Source organism: Dendropsophus ebraccatus, chromosome 12 (assembly GCF_027789765.1).
Source record: "Dendropsophus ebraccatus isolate aDenEbr1 chromosome 12, aDenEbr1.pat, whole genome shotgun sequence".
Taxonomy (NCBI): Eukaryota; Metazoa; Chordata; class Amphibia; order Anura; family Hylidae; genus Dendropsophus; species Dendropsophus ebraccatus.
Genome location: NC_091465.1, coordinates 57801093 through 57821972, shown reverse-complemented (window position 1 = coordinate 57821972; position 20880 = coordinate 57801093). Strand labels below are relative to the sequence as shown.

Here is a 20880-nt window from a genome sequence, read left to right as displayed (position 1 = left end):
GGCACAAGTATGAGATTCTGCTCTCTGTACCCTCTGGGCATCTCTAGATTAATGCCCCGACTTCTTTGTTATGAATAGAGCTGCAGGTCGGCTTGTGACTTGCAGCTCCATTCATTCTTTGTGGGGCAGCCGGAGAGAGCAAAGCTCAGCACTCAATTCTTTCCGGCGGATTCATAGAGAATGAATGGAGCTGCAGGTCACACACCAACCCGCAGCTCCATTCATAACCAAGGAGCCAGGGCATTGATCTAGAATTCCTGGATAGTGGGCAAGTAAGGTTAAATATGAAAACCCCTTTAACCCCTTCACATCAGTAACATGCATATATACGTTCATACTGCACATACCCCATGCAGTAGGAATGTATATATACGTTCCTGACTGAGGGGGGTTTTATGATGAGAGATAGCGATCCCGCTCTCATCTAACTGCAGCCCCGGAGGTAATGAGAATCAGCTGCGATCCCGCAGCTGACCCCTATTAACCGTTTCGGCGGTCACTAACGAGCCGGTGCCGCCGCTGTATTTCATCTCCTTCCACCGTGAATTCACGGTGGGGGGAGATGAAATAAGTAAAATCAGACCCCAGATCAGCCCCCCTAGTGCCCCAGTCACTAACCCCCCCTCCCTGCGGCTGCCATCATATCCAAGATGGCCGCCGCTATCACTGGGAACAGACTAATGTCTGTTCACAGTGATCAAAAAAGAAAAATGAATGAAAGCCCCATGCTCTCTGCCACCGGAGGTAGCGGAGAGCATGGGGCAGTGATCGGGGACCCTCCTGTGGGGTCCCGGTACAAGCGATCAGCGGTATATACTATATACCGCTGATCGCTTGTACCATGTGCTCCCGGCACTTTTTATCCCGTCACCATGAATGATTGGTGAGAGGGGATAGAAAATGATGTGCCCCCACCCCCCAAGTCGTCCCCCACCCCCCCAGTCACACCCCCACCCCATATACTCACCTGATCCTGGGAGCTCCTTCTTCCTCGGCGTACTGGCTGGTTATGAAGTGCGCATGCGCTCCACAACCAGCCAACTCTGAAAATTTAAAGTGACAGAGACCACCGCAGGTTGCCTGTAACCACCCCAGGTTGTCCATAATCACGTCAGATTGCACGTAACCCCCCAGATTACACTTAACCACCGCACGTTGCCCGTAACCACCGCACGTTGCCCGTAATCACCGCACGTTGCCAGTGACCCCCTCCAGATTGTCCGTAATCACCCCAGATTGCCTGTAACCACCCCAAATTACATGTACCCACCCCAGATTACCTATAAGCACTTCAGTCTGTCCGTAACAATTCTAGATTGTCTGTAACCACTCCCGTAACCCCCCATATTGCCTCTGACCACCGCAGGTTGCCTCTGACCACCGCACGTCGCCTCTGATCACCGCACGTCGCCTCTGACCACCGCACGTCGCCACTGACCACCGCACGTCGCCACTGACCACCGCACCTTGCCTCTGACCACCGCACGTTGCCACTGACCACCGCACCTTGCCTCTGACCACCGCACCTTGCCTTGAAGAGGGACCCGCCACTGCACTTTTCAGCCCCCTCACTGTAGTGCTGGTTGCGCCGGCTGAACAGAGGAGCATAGGGGAGCGTACAGGATTCATGGGGCCCCGTACAGTTTTTTGCTATGGAGCCCCATGAATCCTAGCTACGCCCCTGACGCTTATCATCGGATGATGTTGATAATGATGATGATGATAAGAGACTCTATGGGGGACGGCTGGCTACTATATGGGAAACTAGGAGGACTGGCTACTATGTGAGACTATGGGGAAGGGCTGGCTACTATATGAGATTATTGGGGAGGGCTAACTACTATATGAGATTATTGGGAGGGCTGGCTACTATATGAGACTATTGGGGATGACTGGCTACTATATAAGACTATGGGGAAGGGCTGGCAACTATATGAGACTGTTGGGGAGGGCTGGCTACTATATTAGAGTCTATAGGGGAGGGCTGGCTACTATATGAGACTATGGGGAGGGCTGGCTACTATATGAGACTATGGAGAGGGCTGACTACTATATGAGACTGTTGGGGAGGGCTGGCTAATATATAAGAGACTATGGAGGAGGGCTGGCTACTATATAATAATATTGGGGAGGGCTGGCTACTATATGAGACTATTGGGGAAGGCTGGCTACTATATGGGACACTTGGGGGGGGGCTGGCTGCTATTTGGGCACTATTGGGAGGGCTGGCTAATATGTGGGGCAATTTTGTTTCGGTTGACTACAACATGGGGTAATATTGGGGGGGTTGGCTATTACATGGGTTGGGGTTTAATCATATCATAGCAATTTATCATGTCATTTATCATAGTGCATAGTGCTGGGAGACGCACACCACTGACAGGAATGCCACATTTGCTCTTCAATAATTATAAAGGTTGGCCCACGACTTTGTCCAATTTTTTAATTTTGGCCCACTGTGTATTTGAGTTTGACACCCCTGTCCTATATTATAATTACATATCAGTTGACAACTAATTGTGTTACCCATATAAAAATCTTAAGGTTACTAAGGTGAACTATAAGAAATACAGTCAATCATTATAAGAAAGTAAAGCTTATAGTAAAGCTCATTTATTGAAAACAGAAGATATAGAACATTAATATTTTTAATAAGTAGCAATAGTCTGATCCATCCAGGATCTCAGGGCGGTAACTCTCGCGTAAACTCCAGGAATATAACCATAACAAATAGGACTTCCAAATGATACAATGCCAGTCAAGATCCATGTTCCATCTCGCTGGCATACAAGAGGCCCGCCAGAGTCACCCTAAAAATAAGTAGAAAAGAAGTGAATATGTATCAAGGTCATGTTTGTTACCTATGGCTTATGTTATAGATGTTATAAATTATAAGTTCACTACAGATGAACTGATCCTATTGGCTAATTGTTCAGTAAGGCAATAAAAATATTGGCAGCACTGAAATTTGTGAGATTTGTTTCAGGACATATCAGCAGGTTAATATAACCTGCTGATAGTTCCCCTTTAACCCCTTAATGACCATGGGCATATATTTACGCCCTTAGGTCATCAAGGGAGTTCAGAGGGGGGGGCACGCGGAGGAGTGATCCCCGCATCTGTAGTCGGCCGGGGTCTGCGCCGTAATGGCGCTGATCCTGGCTCGGCATTCTATTGCTTTTGGCTGAAGCAGCCGAAAGCAATAAAACAATGATCTCATTTATCTTTGCTGTATAACTATACTGCATAGATCTCAATGAGAGATCAGTGTACTTATACTAGAAGTCCCCCAGGGGCCTTTCTAGTATATGTGTAAAAAAAAAGAAAATGTTTTATTATTAATAAATTATCCCCTCCCCTAATAAAAGTCAAAATCACCCCCCTTTTCCCATTTTATAAATAAAAATAAATAAATAAATAAACATGTTTTGTATTGCCGCGTGCGTAATTGCCTGAACTATTAATTTATTTAATTCCGGATCTCTCACGGTAAACGGCGTAAAATTGTAATAAAAAGCGATTGAAAAGTCGCATATGCGCAATCAAGGTACCGATAGAAAGAACACATCATGGCGCAAAAAATGACAACTCACACAGCCCCATAGACCAATTAATAAGAGCGAGGGAATAGGGAAGAGGGAATAGAGCGATTTCAAGGAACATATATTTTTTAAAAAAGGTTTTATTTTTTTAAAACAATCAAATAAAATAAAAGATATACAAGTTACATATCGTTGTAACCGTACCGACTTTAGGAAGATATACAACAAGACAGTTTTACCCCAGGGCGAACGGCTTAAACCCCCCCCCCCCCCCCCCCCCAAAAAAAAAAAAATATTTTTTTTTCAATTTCACCACACATTTAATTTTTTCCTGGTTTCGCAGTGTACTTTATACAAAAAGTCAGCCTGTAATTTCAAAGTAAAATTAGTGGCGCAAAAAATAAGGGCATATGTGGGTTTCTAGGTGAAAAAATGCAACTGCTATGGCCTTTTAACCCCTTAGCGTCCCATGACGTACCTGGTACGTCATGGTGCCGCGGGGGGTGTTCAGAGCGGGGTCCCTCCGGGACCCCGGTCTGAACGGCACGGATCCCGGCTGCAATCTGAAGCCGGGCAGTGCCTCTATTACCCGGCGTGGGTCCCGCTACTGCGCCGGCTAATTAAGCACTTCAATGCAGCTGTCAAACCTGTCAGCTGCATTGAAGTGCTTTGTACTGCACGTCCCTGGTGTCTAGTGGCACGGATCTCCCCCCCACGATGCGATCGCGGGGGGGAGATCCGTTCTTCTGGCCGGCCCGGGTCTCAGCGTCGGAATGACGATGATCCCGGCTCGGCAATAGATTGCTATGGCCTGCAGCAGGCCATAGCAATCTATCACCGATTACAATGATCTTTGCTGTGTATATACACAGGGGGGCTTCTAGTTTATGTAAAAAAAAAAAGTAAAAATGTGTTTTAATTAATAAAAAATCCCCTCCCCTAATAAAAGTCCAAATCACCCCCCTTTTCCCATTTTATAAATATAAATAAACAAATAAATAAACATATTTAGTATCGCCGCACACGTAATCGCCCGAACTATTAATTAATCACATTCCTGATCTCGCACGGTAAACGGCGTCAGCTCAAAAAAATTCCAAAGTGCAAAATTGCACTTTTATGGTCGCATCAAATCCAGAAAAAATGTAATAAAAAGCGATCAAAAAGTCGTATTTGCGCAATCAAGGCACCGATAGAAAGAACGCATCATGGCGCAAAAAATGACACCTCACACAGCCCCATAGACCAAAGGATAAAAGCGCTATAAGCATGGGAATAGAGCGATTTTAAGGAACATATATTTGTTAACAATGGTTTGAATTTTTTACAGGCCATCACATAATATAAAAGTTATACATGTTACATATCATTGTAATCGTAACAACTTGAGGTACATGAATAACAAGTCCGTTTTACCATAGGGCGAACGGCGTAAATGCAAAACTCCCCAAAATCAAAACAAATTAGTTTTTTTTTTCAACTTGACAGCGCAAATGGTTTTTTTCCGGTTTCGCAGCATATTTTATGGAAAAAAAATTCCTGTCATTACAAAGTAAAATTGATTTTGCAAAAAATAAGCGCTCATATACGTCTCTAGGTGAAAAAATGCAAGCGCTATGGACTTTTAAACATAAAATGGAAAAAGCAAAAGCGCAAAAACGAAAATTAGCTTTGACCTTAAGGGGTTAAGCACAAGGAGGAAAAGGGGATAACGCAAAAATGGAAATTGGTCCGGTATTTATGGGGTTAATGTTATTCTGCTCAAAGAATTTGTCTAAATTAGTTAAAACAAACTGGAATGTTATGAGTATAAGTGGATAATAGACAGGACATGACCAGAGATGTGTGATATCATACCTTGCAGGCGTCGGCTTTAGATGCCCCAGCACAGATCATGTTGCTCTGGATTTGGTCTCCCCAGTATCTCTGACATTCAGTATCGCTGAGAAGAGGCAGAGTCACCTGCTGCAGTTTGCTTGGACTTGTTTGTGCTAAAGTCAAAAAAACATTGAGGTTGATCTACATATTATCTCTGGGATTTTGGCGACCAAGGTGAGGTCATGTTATACCCAGCTTGGTAAATTACTATTGTCTGGCCATTACTTACTTATACCATTTATGTATCCCCATCCAGTAGTGACACATCTCTCTCCTACACTGAATACATCAGCACTAGCGGCAATGCACACAGGGGACACACGAGTGGTGATGGTAGCAGCGCTGGTCAGCTTCACAAGTGCAATGTCATTTGTAAGGGTTGAGTCGCTATAGCCGGGGTGCGTGAGGACCTGAGACAAAATGGGAAAATTTGAAAATAAATGAATAAATAAATAAATTACATAAATATTTTAGTGTTTCTGCTTACCCTTGCAATGGATTTAGTCTGAATAGGCTCAGCATTGCTGGAGAGGTCATGTTCACCTAGAATTACACGGTCAGAGGTGCTGTAGATAAAGATTTACAATAATTTCAGTGACTTCATCAGGTTTTTTCTGTGTTATATGACATTTATATCTAGAGTTCTATCATTTCTCTCTCTATATAAGATATACACAAAGCTTTACTCTACAATGGATGGTATATAATAGATTCCTCATGTGTATATAGTAATTACTTTATGTAGATTAACAATCATTCCATCTGAATGTTTCCTTGTTCAGCAGCCATGCCAGTGTGAGGAGAGCGCCCATGATCAATGTGATATTGTATGTCACTAGATAATGCTGGTTTCATCCATCATTTTAGGCTATGTTCACACAACGTAAGTCCCCTGGGAATCATGGCTGTTGTTACAACAGCCGTGATTCCCACGGAACTTACGAAGTGCTGCCTTCTGAGGGAATCCCGGCCGGAGTGTATACACATAGCATACACTCTGGCCGGGATCCCTAGCTGTGCCGCAAGAAACTGACATGTCAGTTTTATGTGGCTGCTATCCAGCCGCCGCACGCTCCATAGTGTGCAGTGGGGAGTTCTGATCCGAGCGCGCCCGCATCAGAACTAAATGTCGCTAAAGATCATCCGGCCAGCACTGCAGTACCGGCCAGGATGATCTTTTCAGAGACCGGCTGTTCCGTGACCCGGCTGGGTCACGGAATAGCCAATCTCTTACAGTGTGTAAACGTGGCCTAAGTCAGTAAGTTTTCCTACTTCTACACTATCTGCATGTTTAGTGTCTATATCTTTATATGACATCATTGGGTTATGTGATGTCAGAATCTATATACTGAATATTATATGAATTACTGAAATAATTACCAAATATAGCATACTGAAATTCCATGATACTTTCCAGGATGCCATAAGCATAGATATTCTATCAAGTTGCAGAGGTCCCAGCTGACAAAATCTAGACCCTTCTCCATGGCTCAGAGGGATTTTAGAAGAGCTGTACTATAAAATAGATGATAAATGACTTACCTGACTTCACAGTGAGCAGCAGTGACAACCCAGAGATCACTGATCAGAGAACCCCCACAGTAGTGGAATGCGGTGTTGGTCTATAGATGTTTAATAAAAATCATCACAACAATGTTCTGCTTTACCACCGAGGATTAAAATTTTCTAACGTATATGATCTGTAGAATTCATTTACATATATATCTTCTGTTTCCAAATTCCTAATATATTAGAACATATATAGAATAGTCCCACTTATTAAGAAATCAATGAACAGAATAGTCCCACTTATTAAGAAATCAATGGACAGTGCTGTCAGCGCCCCCCACTTACAGCTATGAGTGCTTGGAATGGTGAGGGTCAGGGATCTTCTACAAGTTATTAAGTAAGTACATGTCTGTTCTCTCTTTTACTGTTATATTGTGGATATTAAAATAAGTAAATCGTACAGTATATAAGATCATGGTACTTTACCTGCAGAGACACCTGCCATGGCCATGACCCAGAAACTGCTTCCTCACCATTCACAATTTTGGAATAACCAGAAATGACTGGCTTGATGCTTGGCACACCACAACCTGAGGAATAGGTACATAATAGGTAATAATGCAAGAAACTAGTGATCTCTATAAGACATTATAACACTGAATGCCTCTACTTACCATAGCTACCCACTAACAGGACAAAGCAGGACAGAAGCCACAGAAATGCCATAGTGAAAAGTGGAGAATAAACGGGATTTGTGCAGCTTATATATCCACAAGTAGCCATTTACACATTTACTAGAGATAGGAACGTCCAAGCTGTTATTACACAACCTTGTTCTAATTTAGAAAATGTGGAAATGTAAATGTTGAGGAAACTATGTGTAGGTGAGACAGGTGTTTCTTCACATCACGTGACCAGTTATTTATAGCCATGTTAATTTATTATCCTTACATGCTATAAATGTTGTAAAAAATGGGACACAAAATTGGGGGGATTGAAGAATTATTGTTTTTGCTTGACTTAAGGTACTGCCGAGTTCCTTCCGTCTAACCTTAACCCCACTACACTCACCTTGCCTTAAAGGACAACTCCGGCGAAATTTTTTTTGGCTTATTTAACACACATTACAAAGTTATATAACTTTGTAATGTGGTTAAATACCCGGTCTGGCCCCCTTCCCCCACTTTCCGACCCCCGACCCCCCACCCCGGAAGTTAAAGAATGTATACATTACCTATTACGGTCGTCACGGTCCTCTTCTCTGGTGTCGGGTGACGTTAGAGCTGGGGGGCGGTCCGGGTCTTCTTCCTCTTCGGCGTCTTCATTGAGAGTGAATGGGAGAGAAAAGGCTGCTGGTGCACATGCGCACCAGCAGCCTTTTCATTGGCTGGAGCGCATCACATGGCTTCCAGCTTGCTCAGCCCTGATTGGCTGAGCTTGCTGGAAGCCATGTGATGCGCTCCAGCCAATGAAAAGGCTGCCGGTGCGCAAGCGCACTGGCAGCCTTTTCTCTCTCATGGACCCGGAAGCAAGAGACATCGCTGGACGGCGGACGCAGGTGACGGTGAGGCGGACGGGGGGCGAATGGAGTGGCGATCGTCACCGGAGGGATGGTGAGTATGGTGTCTGTGTGTGTCTGTGTTTTTTTTTTTTTTTGGGGGGGGGGGGGTCCCGCGGAGTTGTCCTTTAACATAACATAACAGTAACAATAATGCAGTAATATAATCATGTCTAGGGAGGTCTGGAAGAACACCATCTATCACCGCCAGTAATAACTATCCCCCAGCCACACCTCGCAGACTCGGGACTGCCCCACTTACCCTTTACCTAAACCCTTAAGACCTACACTCCCAGCTAACCAAGTCATGCTGGGCCTCCGCTAGGTCTGCGCCCCCCCGCTCCATGCCCTTCCTTTACAATAATAGCACAACTGTACAAAAAATTTGACCTTTTTCCCTATTTCTGTTCCATCACCTTTGAGAAAATGAGTCTTAACCACCCAGCTCACTGGGTAAACTCCTTACTTGTAGACAACATTTTTTGTGACTGATTGTTCTCTGGTTGTAGTCTATGAAAGCTTTTCCAATGCTTTAAAATGGTCACTGTTGTTATAACTTTCAAAACCTAAATCAACAGGAGATGTGCAATAAAACATTTACATTAATAACATTTTAAAATAATTTAATGTTTAAGTTATTGTGCTTTAAAACAAAGCTGTACTTATTTGAAATCTATGTCCAGTCTCCTGAAGGCAGATTTTTAGACTAGTGCTGGTTGAAAAAAAATTAAGCTGTGTCACACTCTGTAGTAGCCGGGACTTCCTGTGTTTGGTCTCTTTTTTTTTCAACCAGCACAAGAATAAAAAGCCAACTTTAGGAGACTGGGTTTTGATATCAAGTAAGTACAGCTTTGCTTAAGCATAATTAAAAATATATATATATTGTATATTATATATTATATCTGTATATTTGTATATTATATCTCACATCCCCTTTTGCTTTAGATTTCGACAGTTATAACAACAGGTACACTTTAATAGACACCACCACCACCACCTTCCCAATATCTGATCAGATTGATGGACAGGAATCTTAGGTGCAGGGGTCCTGCCATCTCCTGCTTGCCCATTACAAGGTTCATCAGTCAACAACAACAAAAGCAGGTGAGAATAGCAATGTGTGTGGTGTGTCCTACTGACTGTTATGTGTAGTGAGAGTGCTAGATATATTGTCAATAGTATATGTCCATTGTATTTAATTTTTCTAACAATTTCTAGAATGCCAGCCTTTTCTTCCGGGCGCCTTGTTTAGTCTGGCCTCTCCCCATTGACCTGTCTAGCACGGGTAACCCCATCAGGAGTATTACTCCCACCAGCTTAGCTCATTGAATCACCAAAGCACGCAAGCTCCCTCACCACGTCAAGGTGAAGGCACAATGAGGGAGCCCCTCCACCCTAGCCCGATTACACATCCAAACCTTAATTTACCTGTCCTTTGCTAACGTGGACCTTACCTGTGCCCTTTCCAGCCCAGGAACGCCCCAGCACCTTAACACGAACCCTGCCGGCACCCTTTCCTGCCCCAGTCTTCTTCTTCCTTTTCCTCCTCTGCTTCTACTTCTTCTCTTCTTATTCTTCTCCTCTTATTCCAAGCCCAGGCCCACCCCAGCTCTCTAACATAGACCCTCCCGGTGCCCTTCCCAGCCCAGGCTCGCCCCAACCCCCTAAAACAGACCCTCCCAACTCCTTTCCCAGCCCAGGCCCACCCCAGCCCCCTAACGGGGATCCTCCCGGCGCCCTTCCCAGCCCAGGCCCGGCCCAGTCTTCTTCTTCCTCTTCCTCCTCTTCTACTACTCCTCTTCTTCTTCTTCACCTCTTCTTCCCAGCCCAGGCCCTCCCCAACCCCCTAACACGCACCCTTCCGGCGCCCTTCCCAGCCCCCTAAGGTGGACCCTCCTGGTGCCCTTCCCAAACCAAATTCACCCCAGCTCCCTGACGCAAACCCTCCAAGTGCCCCTTCCAGCCCAGGCCTTCCCAAGCCCCCTAATGCGGACCCTCCCAGCGCCCTTCCCAGCCCAGGCCCACCCCAGCCCCCTACTGCAAACCCTTCGTGCGCCCTTCCCAGCCCAGGCCCCTCCAAGTCTTCTTCTTCCTCTTCTTCTTCCTCTTCTTCTTCTTTTCCTTTTCTTCACAGCCCAGGCCCGCATCAGCCCCCTAACACGGACCCTCCCAGCGTCCTTCCAGGCCCGCCCAGCCCCCTAACATGGACCCTCCTGACACCCTTCCCAGCCCCAGCCCGCCAGAGCCCTCTAACACGGACCCTCCTGGTGACCTCCCCAGTCAAGGCCGCCCCAGCCCCCTAAAGCAAACGCTTCCAGCGCCCAGGCCCGTCCCAGTCTTCTTCTTCCATTTCTTTTCTTCTTCTTTTCCTTTTCTTCCCAGCCCAGGTCCACTCAGCCCCCTAATGTGGACCCTCTAAGCGCCCTTCCCAGCCCAGGCCCGCCCTAGCCCCCTAATGCGGACCCTCCTGGTGCCTTTCCCAGCAAAGTCACCCTTCCCAGCCCCCAAACGTGGACCCTCCCTAAGCCCTTCCCAGCCCAGGCCCACCCCAGCCCCCTAATTCGGACCCCTGTCGCCCATAGCAACCAATCAGAGCTCAGCTTTCATTTTACTAGAGCAAATGAAAACTATAAAGCTAAGTAGGGATTGGTTGCTATGGGCAACGGAGTACATTGCTACTGTAAGACTGCTTGATACCTCTATACATTCTAATATCTACTCTGTGTAGAGCAGCACAATCTGCCACTGAGGAGGCTGCAGACAACTCCATATTACTCTATGGTCCAGATCACAGAGCTATAATCTGAATGGCAGCAGCCTGTAACCTGTAGTGTTATATGGTCGTGTCTTGGGTTTTTTTTCTTACAGATCTCCATGGCTGCCATTACTCCATGTCCTCTATGTCCTGTAAAGATAAGTCCGATCAATGTCAGCTAGTTACATGGTTGCCTAACGTGACCAGTCTCCCCCATGTTCAGTGTCCCTCTCCGCTGTCCTGTGTGCGGTGTGTACCAGTAACACTTACCAGTAGATAACACAGCAAAGAGTGGTCGGCACTACAGCCTAGAGCTAAACCTTTAAACGGCAACCAGATGGTGATTAGGGGAGTGTTCGGTGGTGTTAGTTATTGATACAGTCTCTGTAGCATACAATGCGTAATGAAGAAATGAAAACTGCACTCACCGGCACTTGTGACAACTTCTTTTTATTTCTTGAGTGCGGACATCATGGAGCAGACGCCAGCTAGGTGCGGGTAACAGGCTTGTTTCGCGCGTAGCGCTTCAACGGACCCTCCCCCTTCGCTACGTCACCCCATCTAAATATGCTAGATACAGTGATGTATATGAACATGTGACTACATATAAACAACGTATAAAAAAAACAATTTAAAAACAATCGGACACACATTTCATATTAAGAAACTACGGTCTATTTTATCATTGAGGCCGCCCGGACCCTCGACTTCGGTATGCAGAATCCACTTTGTCTCAGCCTTCATTAGAAGGCGATGGCCATCCTCCCCTACTCGGGGCTTAACTCTTTCTATCCCTGCGAATTTTATGGCTGCCGGGTTACCTCCATGTACCTCCTTCATATGACTAATGAATCTAGGGGCACCGGAGCCGGTTCTTAGTGAATAAAAATGTTCTCTAATGCGAATATGGAGTGGTCTTTTAGTTTTACCTATGTAAAATCTTCCGCAATTGCAGAAGATTACATAGACCACTGATTTAGTCTTGCAGCAAATGAAATCATTAACATGTATCTGCCGACCATTAATGTTTAAACTTGTACTTTTATGCATGTGAGTACACCAGTTGCAAGAGCCACATTTATAATTGCCTTTTAAATCATGTTGTAACCATGCTGTGCCATTTTCTTTAGTTGTTTTCATTTTACTGTGTACTAGTATGTCTTTTATACTTTTGCTCCGTCTGAAAGTGACGAAAGGTTTTTTTATGGCTTGCTCTTTAAATACTGTATCGTTTTCTATCAAATACCAATATTTATTGATCGCTCTACGAATCTGTGATGCCATAGGTGAGAGCTTGAAAGAAAACGCTAACCGATCAGTGTTACCATTTTTGAACCTTTTTTGTTTAGTCGCATTGTGGAGTAAGGTATTGCGGTTTTTCTGTGCTGCCTTATGCAGCGATTCATCGATTAATTTTTCGGGGTAACCCCTGTCCATGAATCGCTGCCTAAGTGCGGCTGCCTGTATTTTAACCCCTTGCCTCCGCAGCCTGTTTTGGCCTTAATGACCAGGCTCATTTTTCAAAATCTGACCTGTCTCACTTTATGCTCTTATAGCTCAGTGATGCTTTAACGTATGCTAGCGATTCTGAGATTGTTTTTTTGTCACATATGGCACTTTATATTAGTGGCAAAATTTGGTCACTACTTTGTGTGTTTTTTGTGAAAAACATCAAAATATCATGAAAAATTTGAAAATTTTGCATTTTATGAACTTCTGAAATTCTCTGCTTCTAAAAAAGGAAGTCATAGCACATAAATTAGTTACTAAATTACATTACCAATATGTCCTCTTTATTCTGGCATAATTTGGGAAACATATTTTACTTTTTTAGGCTGTTATGGGGCTTAGAAATTTATTAGCAAATTATCACATTTTGTGAAAGTTTCCAAAACTGATTTTTTTTTAGGGACCAGTTCTTTTTTTAAGTTGATTTAGGAGGCTTGCATGCTGTAAAACCCCATAAGTGACCCCATTTTGGAAACTAGACACCTTAAAGAATTAATCTAGGGGTATAATGAGCATTTTAACCCTACAGGGGCTGGAGGAAAGTATTCACAATTAGGCCTTAAAGAAATCGAAAATTTAAATTTTCCAATAATATATATGTTTAGATTAAAGTTTCTCCTTTCCAAAAGGAACATGAGAGAATCTGCACCCCACAATTTGTAACACAGGTTCTCTTGAGTACAACGGTACCTCATATGTGGGCGTAAACCACTGTATGGGCACACAGCGGGGCTCAGAAGGGAAGGAGCGCCAATTAGCATTTTCAGTGCAGATTTTGCTGAAGAAGTTTCTGAGCGCCAGGTGCGTTTGCAGCGCCCCTGTAGTGCCCGTAGAAGAGAACCCCCCCAAAAGTCACCCCATTTTGGAAAGTACACCCCTCAAAGAATTCATCTTGGGGTGTGGTGACCATTTTGACCCCACAGGTATTAGAGGAAAGTATTTAAAATTAGACAGTAAAAATGAAAAACTCGAATTTTTCCAATAATATGTTCGTTTAGTTTAAAATTTCTCAATTTCACAAGGAACATGAGAGAATCCGCACCCCAAAATTTGTAACGCAGGTTCTCCTGAGTACAACGGTACCCCATATGGGGGCATAAACCACTGTATGGGCACACAGGAGGGCTCAGAAGGAAGGGAGCGCCAATTAGCATTTTCAGTTCAGATTTTGCTGAGGAAGTTTCTGAGCGCCAGGTGCGTTTGTAGTGCCCCTGTAGTGTCCGCAGAAGAGAACCCCCCCATAAGTCACCCCATTTTGGAAAGTGCACCCCTCAAAGAATTCATCTTGGGGTGTGGTGACCATTTTGACCCCACAGGTATTAGAGGAAAGTATTCAAAATAAGACAGTAAAATTGAAAAACTTGAATTTTTCCAATAATATGTTTGTTTAGTTTGAAATTTCTCAATTTCACTAGGAACAGGGGAGAAGCTGCATGCCCAAATCTGTAACGCAGGTTCCCCTGAGTAGAACGGTACCCCATATGTGGGCATAAACCACTGTATGGGCACCCAGCCGGGCTCAGAAGGGAAGGAGCGCCAATTAGCATTTTCAGTGCAGATTTTTCCGAAGAAGTTTCTGAGCGCCAGGTGCGTTTGCTGAGCCCCTGTAGTGTCAGCAGAAGAGAACCCCCCCAAAAGTCACCCCATTTAGGAAAGTACACCCCTCAAAGAATTCATCTTGGGGTGCAGTGAGCGGTTTGACCCCACAGGTATTAGAGGAAAGTATTCAAAATAAGACAGTAAAAATGAAAAACTCGAATTTTTCCAATATATGTTCGTTTAGTTTAAAATTTCTCAATTTCACGAGGAATGGGAGAAAAAATGTACCCCAAAATCTGTAACGCAGGTTCTCCTGAGTACAACGGTACCCCATATGTGGGCATAAACCACTGTATGGGCACACAGCGGGGCTCAGAAGGAAGGGAGCGCCAATTTGCTGGAGCAAAACCGCAGCTAGTAATGGTTATTAGAATAGCGCAGTTACTAAAATACAAAAAAAAATGAGATTACAGGTAATGTGGGGTGGTTACGGATAATCTGCGGTGGTTACGGGCAACCTGCGGTGGTTACGGGCAACGAGGGGTGGTAACGGGCAACGTGGGGTGGTTACGGATAAACTGAAGTGCTTATAGGTAATCTGGGATGGGAACCTGTAACGTGCGGTGGTCGGGGGCAACGTGCGGTGGTCGGGGGCAACGTGCGGTGGTCGGGGGCAACGTGCGGTGGTCGGGGGCAACGTGCGGTGGTCGGGGGCAACGTGCGGTGGTCGGGGGCAACGTGCGGTGGTCGGGGGCAACGTGCGGTGGTCGGGGGCAACGTGCGGTGGTCGGGGGCAACGTGCGGTGGTCAGAGGCAACGTGCGGTGGTCAGAGGCAACGTGCGGTGGTCAGAGGCAATCTGGGGGGAATTACATGTGATTAGGGGCAACCTGGGGGGTTACAGACAATCTGCAGTGGTTACGGGCAACATAGGGTGGTTACAGACAATCTGGGGTGGTTACGGATAAACGGAAGTGCTTATAGGTAATCAGGGGTGGGTACATGTAATTTTGGGTGGTTACGGCAATCTGGAGGGGGTCACTGGCAACGTGTGTGAGTTAGAGGCAACGTGCAGTGGTTAGAGGCAACGTGCGGTGGTTACGTGCAATATGCGGGGTTACGGGCAATCGGGGCTGATTACGGACCATCTGGAGGGGCTCACTGGCAATTTGGGGTGGTTACAGGCAACGTGCGGTGGTTATGGGCAACGTGCGGTGGTTACGGGCAACGTGCGGTGGTTATGGGCAATGTGCGGTGGTTATAGGCAACGTGCGGTGGTTAGTGGCAACGTGCGGTGGTTAGTGGCAACGTGCGGTGGTTAGTGGCAACGTGCGGTGGTTAGTGGCAACGTGCGGTGGTTAGTGGCAACGTGCGGTGGTTAGTGGCAACGTGCGGTGGTTAGTGGCAACGTGCGGTGGTTATGGGCAACGTGCGGTGGTTATGGGCAACGTGCGGTGGTTATGGGCAACGTGCGGTGGTTATGGGCAACGTGCGGTGGTTATGGGCAACGTGCGGTGGTTAGTGGCAACGTGCGGAGGTTAGTGGCAACGTGCGGTGGTTAGTGGCAACGTGCGGTGGTTATGGGCAACGTGCGGTGGTTATGGGCAACGTGCGGTGGTTATGGGCAACGTGCGGTGATTACGGGCAATCTGGGGCGGATATGGGCAACCTGCGGTGGTTACGGGTAATCTGGGGAGGGGTTAGGGGTAATCTGGGAGTAAACTGCAATTATTACTATAATAAAAAGTGTGTTTTATTTTTTTGTATGTTTTTCACTTTTTGTACTTTATACATTAATTATCACTGTATTACTATGATTACTGTGATATTTTCTATCACAGTAATCATAGTTCAGTGACAGAGACCAAATTGGTCTCTGTCACTTTAAATTTTCAGAGCTAACTGCTTCTGACGCGCATGCGCACATCAGAAGCAGTCAGGACGTCGAGGAGGACGGAGCTCCGTGGATCAGGTAACGTATGTGGGGAAGGGGGGGTGACTGGGGGACGGGGGTGACTGGGGGGGTGGGGGGCGACTTGGGGGGGGGCACGGTGACACTTTTTATCCCCTGTCACCAATGATTTATGGTGACAGGGGATAAAAAGTGCCGGCAGCACTGGGAACAGGCGATCGGCGGTATATAGTATATACCGCCGATCGCCTGCTCCGGGACCACACGGGGGGGTCCCCGATCACTGCCCCATGCTCTCCGCTACCTCCGGTGGCGGAGAGCATGGGGCTTTGATCATTATTTTATATCCATCCCTGCGAACAAACATCGCAGGGATGGGGGCGGCCATCTTGGATCTGATGGCCGCCCGGGTACGGGGATCTGGGGTCTGATCGGGGGGCTGATCTGGGGTCTGAGGGGACATTTTTCATCTCCCCCCACCGTGGATTCACGGTGGGGGGAGATGAAAGCTATCGGCGGCGCCGGTAATGCCCGGTACCGGCGGATCGCCCCTAAAGAGGTAGTAGCGGCGATCCGCCGGTATCGGAGAACGAGGGGAGGGGGCCGGGGGACACAGACTGAGTGGCGGTGGGGGGAGGCAGCGTTCTGCAGCCTCCCCCCGCTGCCCGATCGGCGGGGGACACTAAATCTCCCCATAGACGCTGCGGTCGCATTGACCGCGGCGTTTATGGGGTTAACTGCCCGGGGGGGAGCGCGGCTCCCCTCCGGGCAGTGGCAGCAGGAGGACGCTGTGTGACACAGCCTCCTCCTGCTGCCCGATCTCACCCAGGGACAGAGGGGGGAGGCAGGGAAAGCATGACGTCCAGGGACGTCATGATGCATTCTGCCACTGCTTTTCATGACGTCCCTGGACGTCATATTGGGGGAAGGGGTTAAAAGATTCTTCCGTACTATTTATTCGGCGCAACCGAAGAAATTGCCCATAGGGCACTGCTTTCTTCGTTGCGTCTGTGTGGTAACTATTAAAGTGGAGCAAGGTGTTGGATGCTGTGGGTTTCCTGTATCCTTTTGTTTCTACCCTGCCATCTTTCACAGACACCACGACATCCAAGAACTCCATCTCATGGGAACTGATTTTGCTGGTGAACAACATGTTCATTGTATTCTCTTGATTGAGGTAGCCTACGAACTCCTCAAAGTCCACTTCTGATCCTGTCCAAATTATAAAAATATCATCCACAAAGCGTGAATACCTGTGGATGAATCTTGAAAAAGGATTTTTTGTACTGAAAATAAAGTGCATTTCAAAAACTGCCAAAAATAAATTGGCCACGATGCATGCCACTGGAGTGCCCATGGCAACTCCAGATATTTGGAGATACCATCTATTCTCAAACATGAAAGTGTTGTTAGATAAGATCAAATCTAGTTCCTCACAAACAAAATCTATATACTCCTTGCTTCTATCTGTTTTTTCCAAAAGTTCACGAATACTATCTATCCCCAACCAATGAGGAATGCGCGTATAAAGCGACTCCACATCGATTGTGGCAAGGAGCACATGTTCCTCGCATGCACAATCCCCCAGGCCGTTTAAAAATTCATTTGTGTTTTTAACCAGAGAGGGAACCTTCTCAAGCAGGGGGCTCAAGAGCTAATCCACATACTGTGATAGAGGTTCTAAAATTGATCCTATTCCGGCAACAATAGGGCGGCCTGGGAGATTGTGCTGCGTCTTGTGTATCTTGGGGAGGAAGTACCAGTGAGGCGTACTGTATGATAAGGGCAAGATTTTACAGGCGGTATTCTTAGAAATGAAACCTTTTTCAACTTGCCTCCTCAGAAGGGACTGCAATTTAGAGGAGATCTTTTTCATGGGATTTCCTTGGAGTTCTTGGTAGTTCGTGGCGTTTGACAGCTGGCGAAGGGCTTCTGTACGGTAGTAATCCACTGACATAATAACTACTCCCCCCCCTTGTCCGCTCCTTTTATTATAAGATTATCCCTTTTTCTTAGTTTCTGTAGGGCTTGCCATTCAGCACTACTAAGATTATTTTTATCTGTGGGGTAGATTAATGCACGGACGTCGTCCATAACCTTTTTATAAAAAAGATCTAGGCTGCTACCAGGGGCAATGGGAGGTGAGAATGTGGATTTTATACCTTTGGTGAAATTGGTATCTTCTACCTCTATGTTGATGGATGTAGGGTTAACATCCCCTGCTAGCTCCATCAAAATTGATCGATGAATCGCTGCATAAGGCTGCACAGAAAAACCGCAATACCTTACTCCACAATGCGACTAAACCAAAAAGGTTCAAAAATGATAACACTGATCGGTTAGCGTTTTCTTTCAAGCTCTCACCTATGGCATCACAGATTCGTAGAGCGATCAATAAATATTGGTATTTGATAGAAAACGATACAGTATTTAAAGAGCAAGCCATAAAAAAACCTTTCGTCACTTTCAGACGGAGCAAAAGTATAAAGGACATACTAGTACACAGTAAAATGAAAACAACTAAAGAAAATGGCACAGCATGGTTACAACATGATTTAAAAGGCAATTATAAATGTGGCTCTTGCAACTGGTGTACTCACATGCATAAAAGTACAAGTTTAAACATTAATGGTCGGCAGATACATGTTAATGATTTCATTTGCTGCAAGACTAAATCAGTGGTCTATGTAATCTTCTGCAATTGCGGAAGATTTTACATAGGTAAAACTAAAAGACCACTCCATATTCGCATTAGAGAACATTTTTATTCACTAAGAACCGGCTCCGGTGCCCCTAGATTCATTAGTCATATGAAGGAGGTACATGGAGGTAACCCGGCAGCCATAAAATTCGCAGGGATAGAAAGAGTTAAGCCCCGAGTAGGGGAGGATGGCCATCGCCTTCTAATGAAGGCTGAGACAAAGTAGATTCTGCATACCGAAGCCGAGGGTCCGGGCGGCCTCAATGATAAAATAGACCGTAGTTTCTTAATATGAAATGTGTGTCCGATTGTTTTTAAATAGTTTTTTTTATACGTTGTTTATATGTAGTCACATGTTCATATACGTCACTGTATTTAGCATATTTAGATGGGGTGACGTAGTGAAGGGGGAGGGTCCGTTGAAGCGCTACGCGCAAAACAAGCCTGTTACCCGCACCTAGCTGGCGTCTGCTCCATGATGTCCGCACTCAAGAAATAAAAAGAAGTTGAAGAAGTGCCGGTGAGTGCAGTTTTCATTTCTTCATTACGTACTTACCAGTAGATATTCTGGGATGCACCAGGGAGCTGTACCGTCCATCAGGCGTCTGTGACAGGAAAAACGGGCAGAATTTTTTTTTTTACTGAACTAGCAACCAGTTATCTTTAACATAATACAATGTACTGTGCAGCAGCTCCAGCTAAAAAGCAGCACACAATAAATTACCATATTACATATCAGCAGCAGCCTAGAAACATCAGGTAAAGGAGCTCCCTGTATCTTGGCCCTGTATAAAAGCTTATATATTTCCCAGTCATATGCTATCACATTTTGCAATAGATTTGTTGGGTCCATGGTGTATTTTCACAATGCAGCATGCTGTAGGTATATGATATATTATGGGTGTTTACTATTCTTAAGCCTATGGACTGATGAGCCGTCCACAGTTTAGTCCCATCAGTGTCTGACAGGTAGATTAGGCCATAGATTGTATCCATGTTTTCCAACGATTCTAATGATTTCCATTTATTCTATTGGAGCTGCGCCACAGAGCGGAGGGGATATCATCACACTGGGGGAGATGGGCCCATCTCCAGTGCATAGAGCCGGGCCCATGCAAGGCAAAAGAACAAGGTAGAGCATGCTAAAAAAAAGAAAGAAAAAAGGACTGGGCCACCAGGATTCCTGCGTCGGCTAATGTAAAAAAGAAAAAAAAAAAAACATGTACCTAATGGTCCATTCACTTTAATGCTTTTTTTTTTTTTAAATGCAGCATGCATGTACCACTTACATACCGAACATGCATTTCCCTCCATAGGCTTATAAAAAGTTAATAAATATTCACAAGATACCATACCTACAGACCGCTGACATTAGAGGGCCATTAGACAATAGTGGTACTGGTGAAACTCCCAGCATAAAATTTGCTGCAAACTCGCCAAGTGTAAACACACCCTAAATGGGTTTTCCAGTTTAAACTCACTTGTTCTCTATCAACAGTATAGGGGAAAAGTATGAGATTCTGCCCTCCGGGGATCTCTAGAATAATGCAGCGACTCCTTTGTTATCAATATAGCTACAGGTTGGCTTGTGACTTGCAGTTCCATTTATTCTTTGTGGGGCAGCCGGAGAGAGCCAAGCTCAGCACTCGACTCTTTCCGGCGGCTCCATAGAGAATGAATGGAGCTGCAGGTCAAACACCAACCCGCAGCTCCATTCATAACCAAGAAGCCAGGGCGCAGATTTAGAATTCCTGTGGATAGGGGACAGGTAAGGTTAAATCTGAAAACCCCTTTTAAGATGTTTAACCAGGCAGCAAGTGGCTCTCCAATGCCAGGGCTGAATTTTATTCCCAGCCATGCCATGGGGCCCCCACTGGGCATTCATATAGAGTAATTAGACCTCTCTGTGTCCCCATATAGTAGTTAGGCCCCTCTGTGCATCTATATATTAGTTAGGCTTCTTTGTGCCCCCACCATA

At 45.7% G+C, this 20880-nt stretch overlaps 1 protein-coding gene across 1 annotated transcript; it reads right to left on the bottom strand.

Annotated features, from left to right (window-relative positions):
* Positions 1–2638: 2638 nt before the first annotated feature.
* LOC138768716 (chymotrypsinogen A-like) lies at positions 2639–19500 on the bottom strand. Its single transcript, XM_069946670.1, has 10 exons — positions 19459–19500; positions 18364–18463; positions 17280–17413; positions 9942–10041; positions 7416–7519; positions 6963–7042; positions 5908–5986; positions 5650–5830; positions 5400–5533; positions 2639–2810 (listed from the first exon to the last, which is right to left on the bottom strand). Exons 1-10 carry the CDS (start codon positions 19498–19500, stop codon positions 2649–2651), a joined length of 1116 nt encoding a protein of 371 aa, XP_069802771.1. The 3' UTR covers positions 2639–2648.
* Positions 19501–20880: the final 1380 nt, after the last annotated feature.

Bases quoted from the DNA above. Each gene is read 5' to 3' on its own strand.
- LOC138768716 (XM_069946670.1), bottom strand. From the start codon at position 19,500: ATGGACGGTACAGCTCCCTGGTGCATCCCAGAATATCTACTG. The intron at 10,042-17,279 runs GTAGAAACAAAA...GAGAAGAAGTAG, and splicing joins TGTCTGTGAAAGATGGCAGG to AAGCAGAGGAGGAAAAGGAA. The intron at 7,043-7,415 runs GTAAAGTACCAT...AAACATCTATAG, and splicing joins CATGGCAGGTGTCTCTGCAG to ACCAACACCGCATTCCACTA.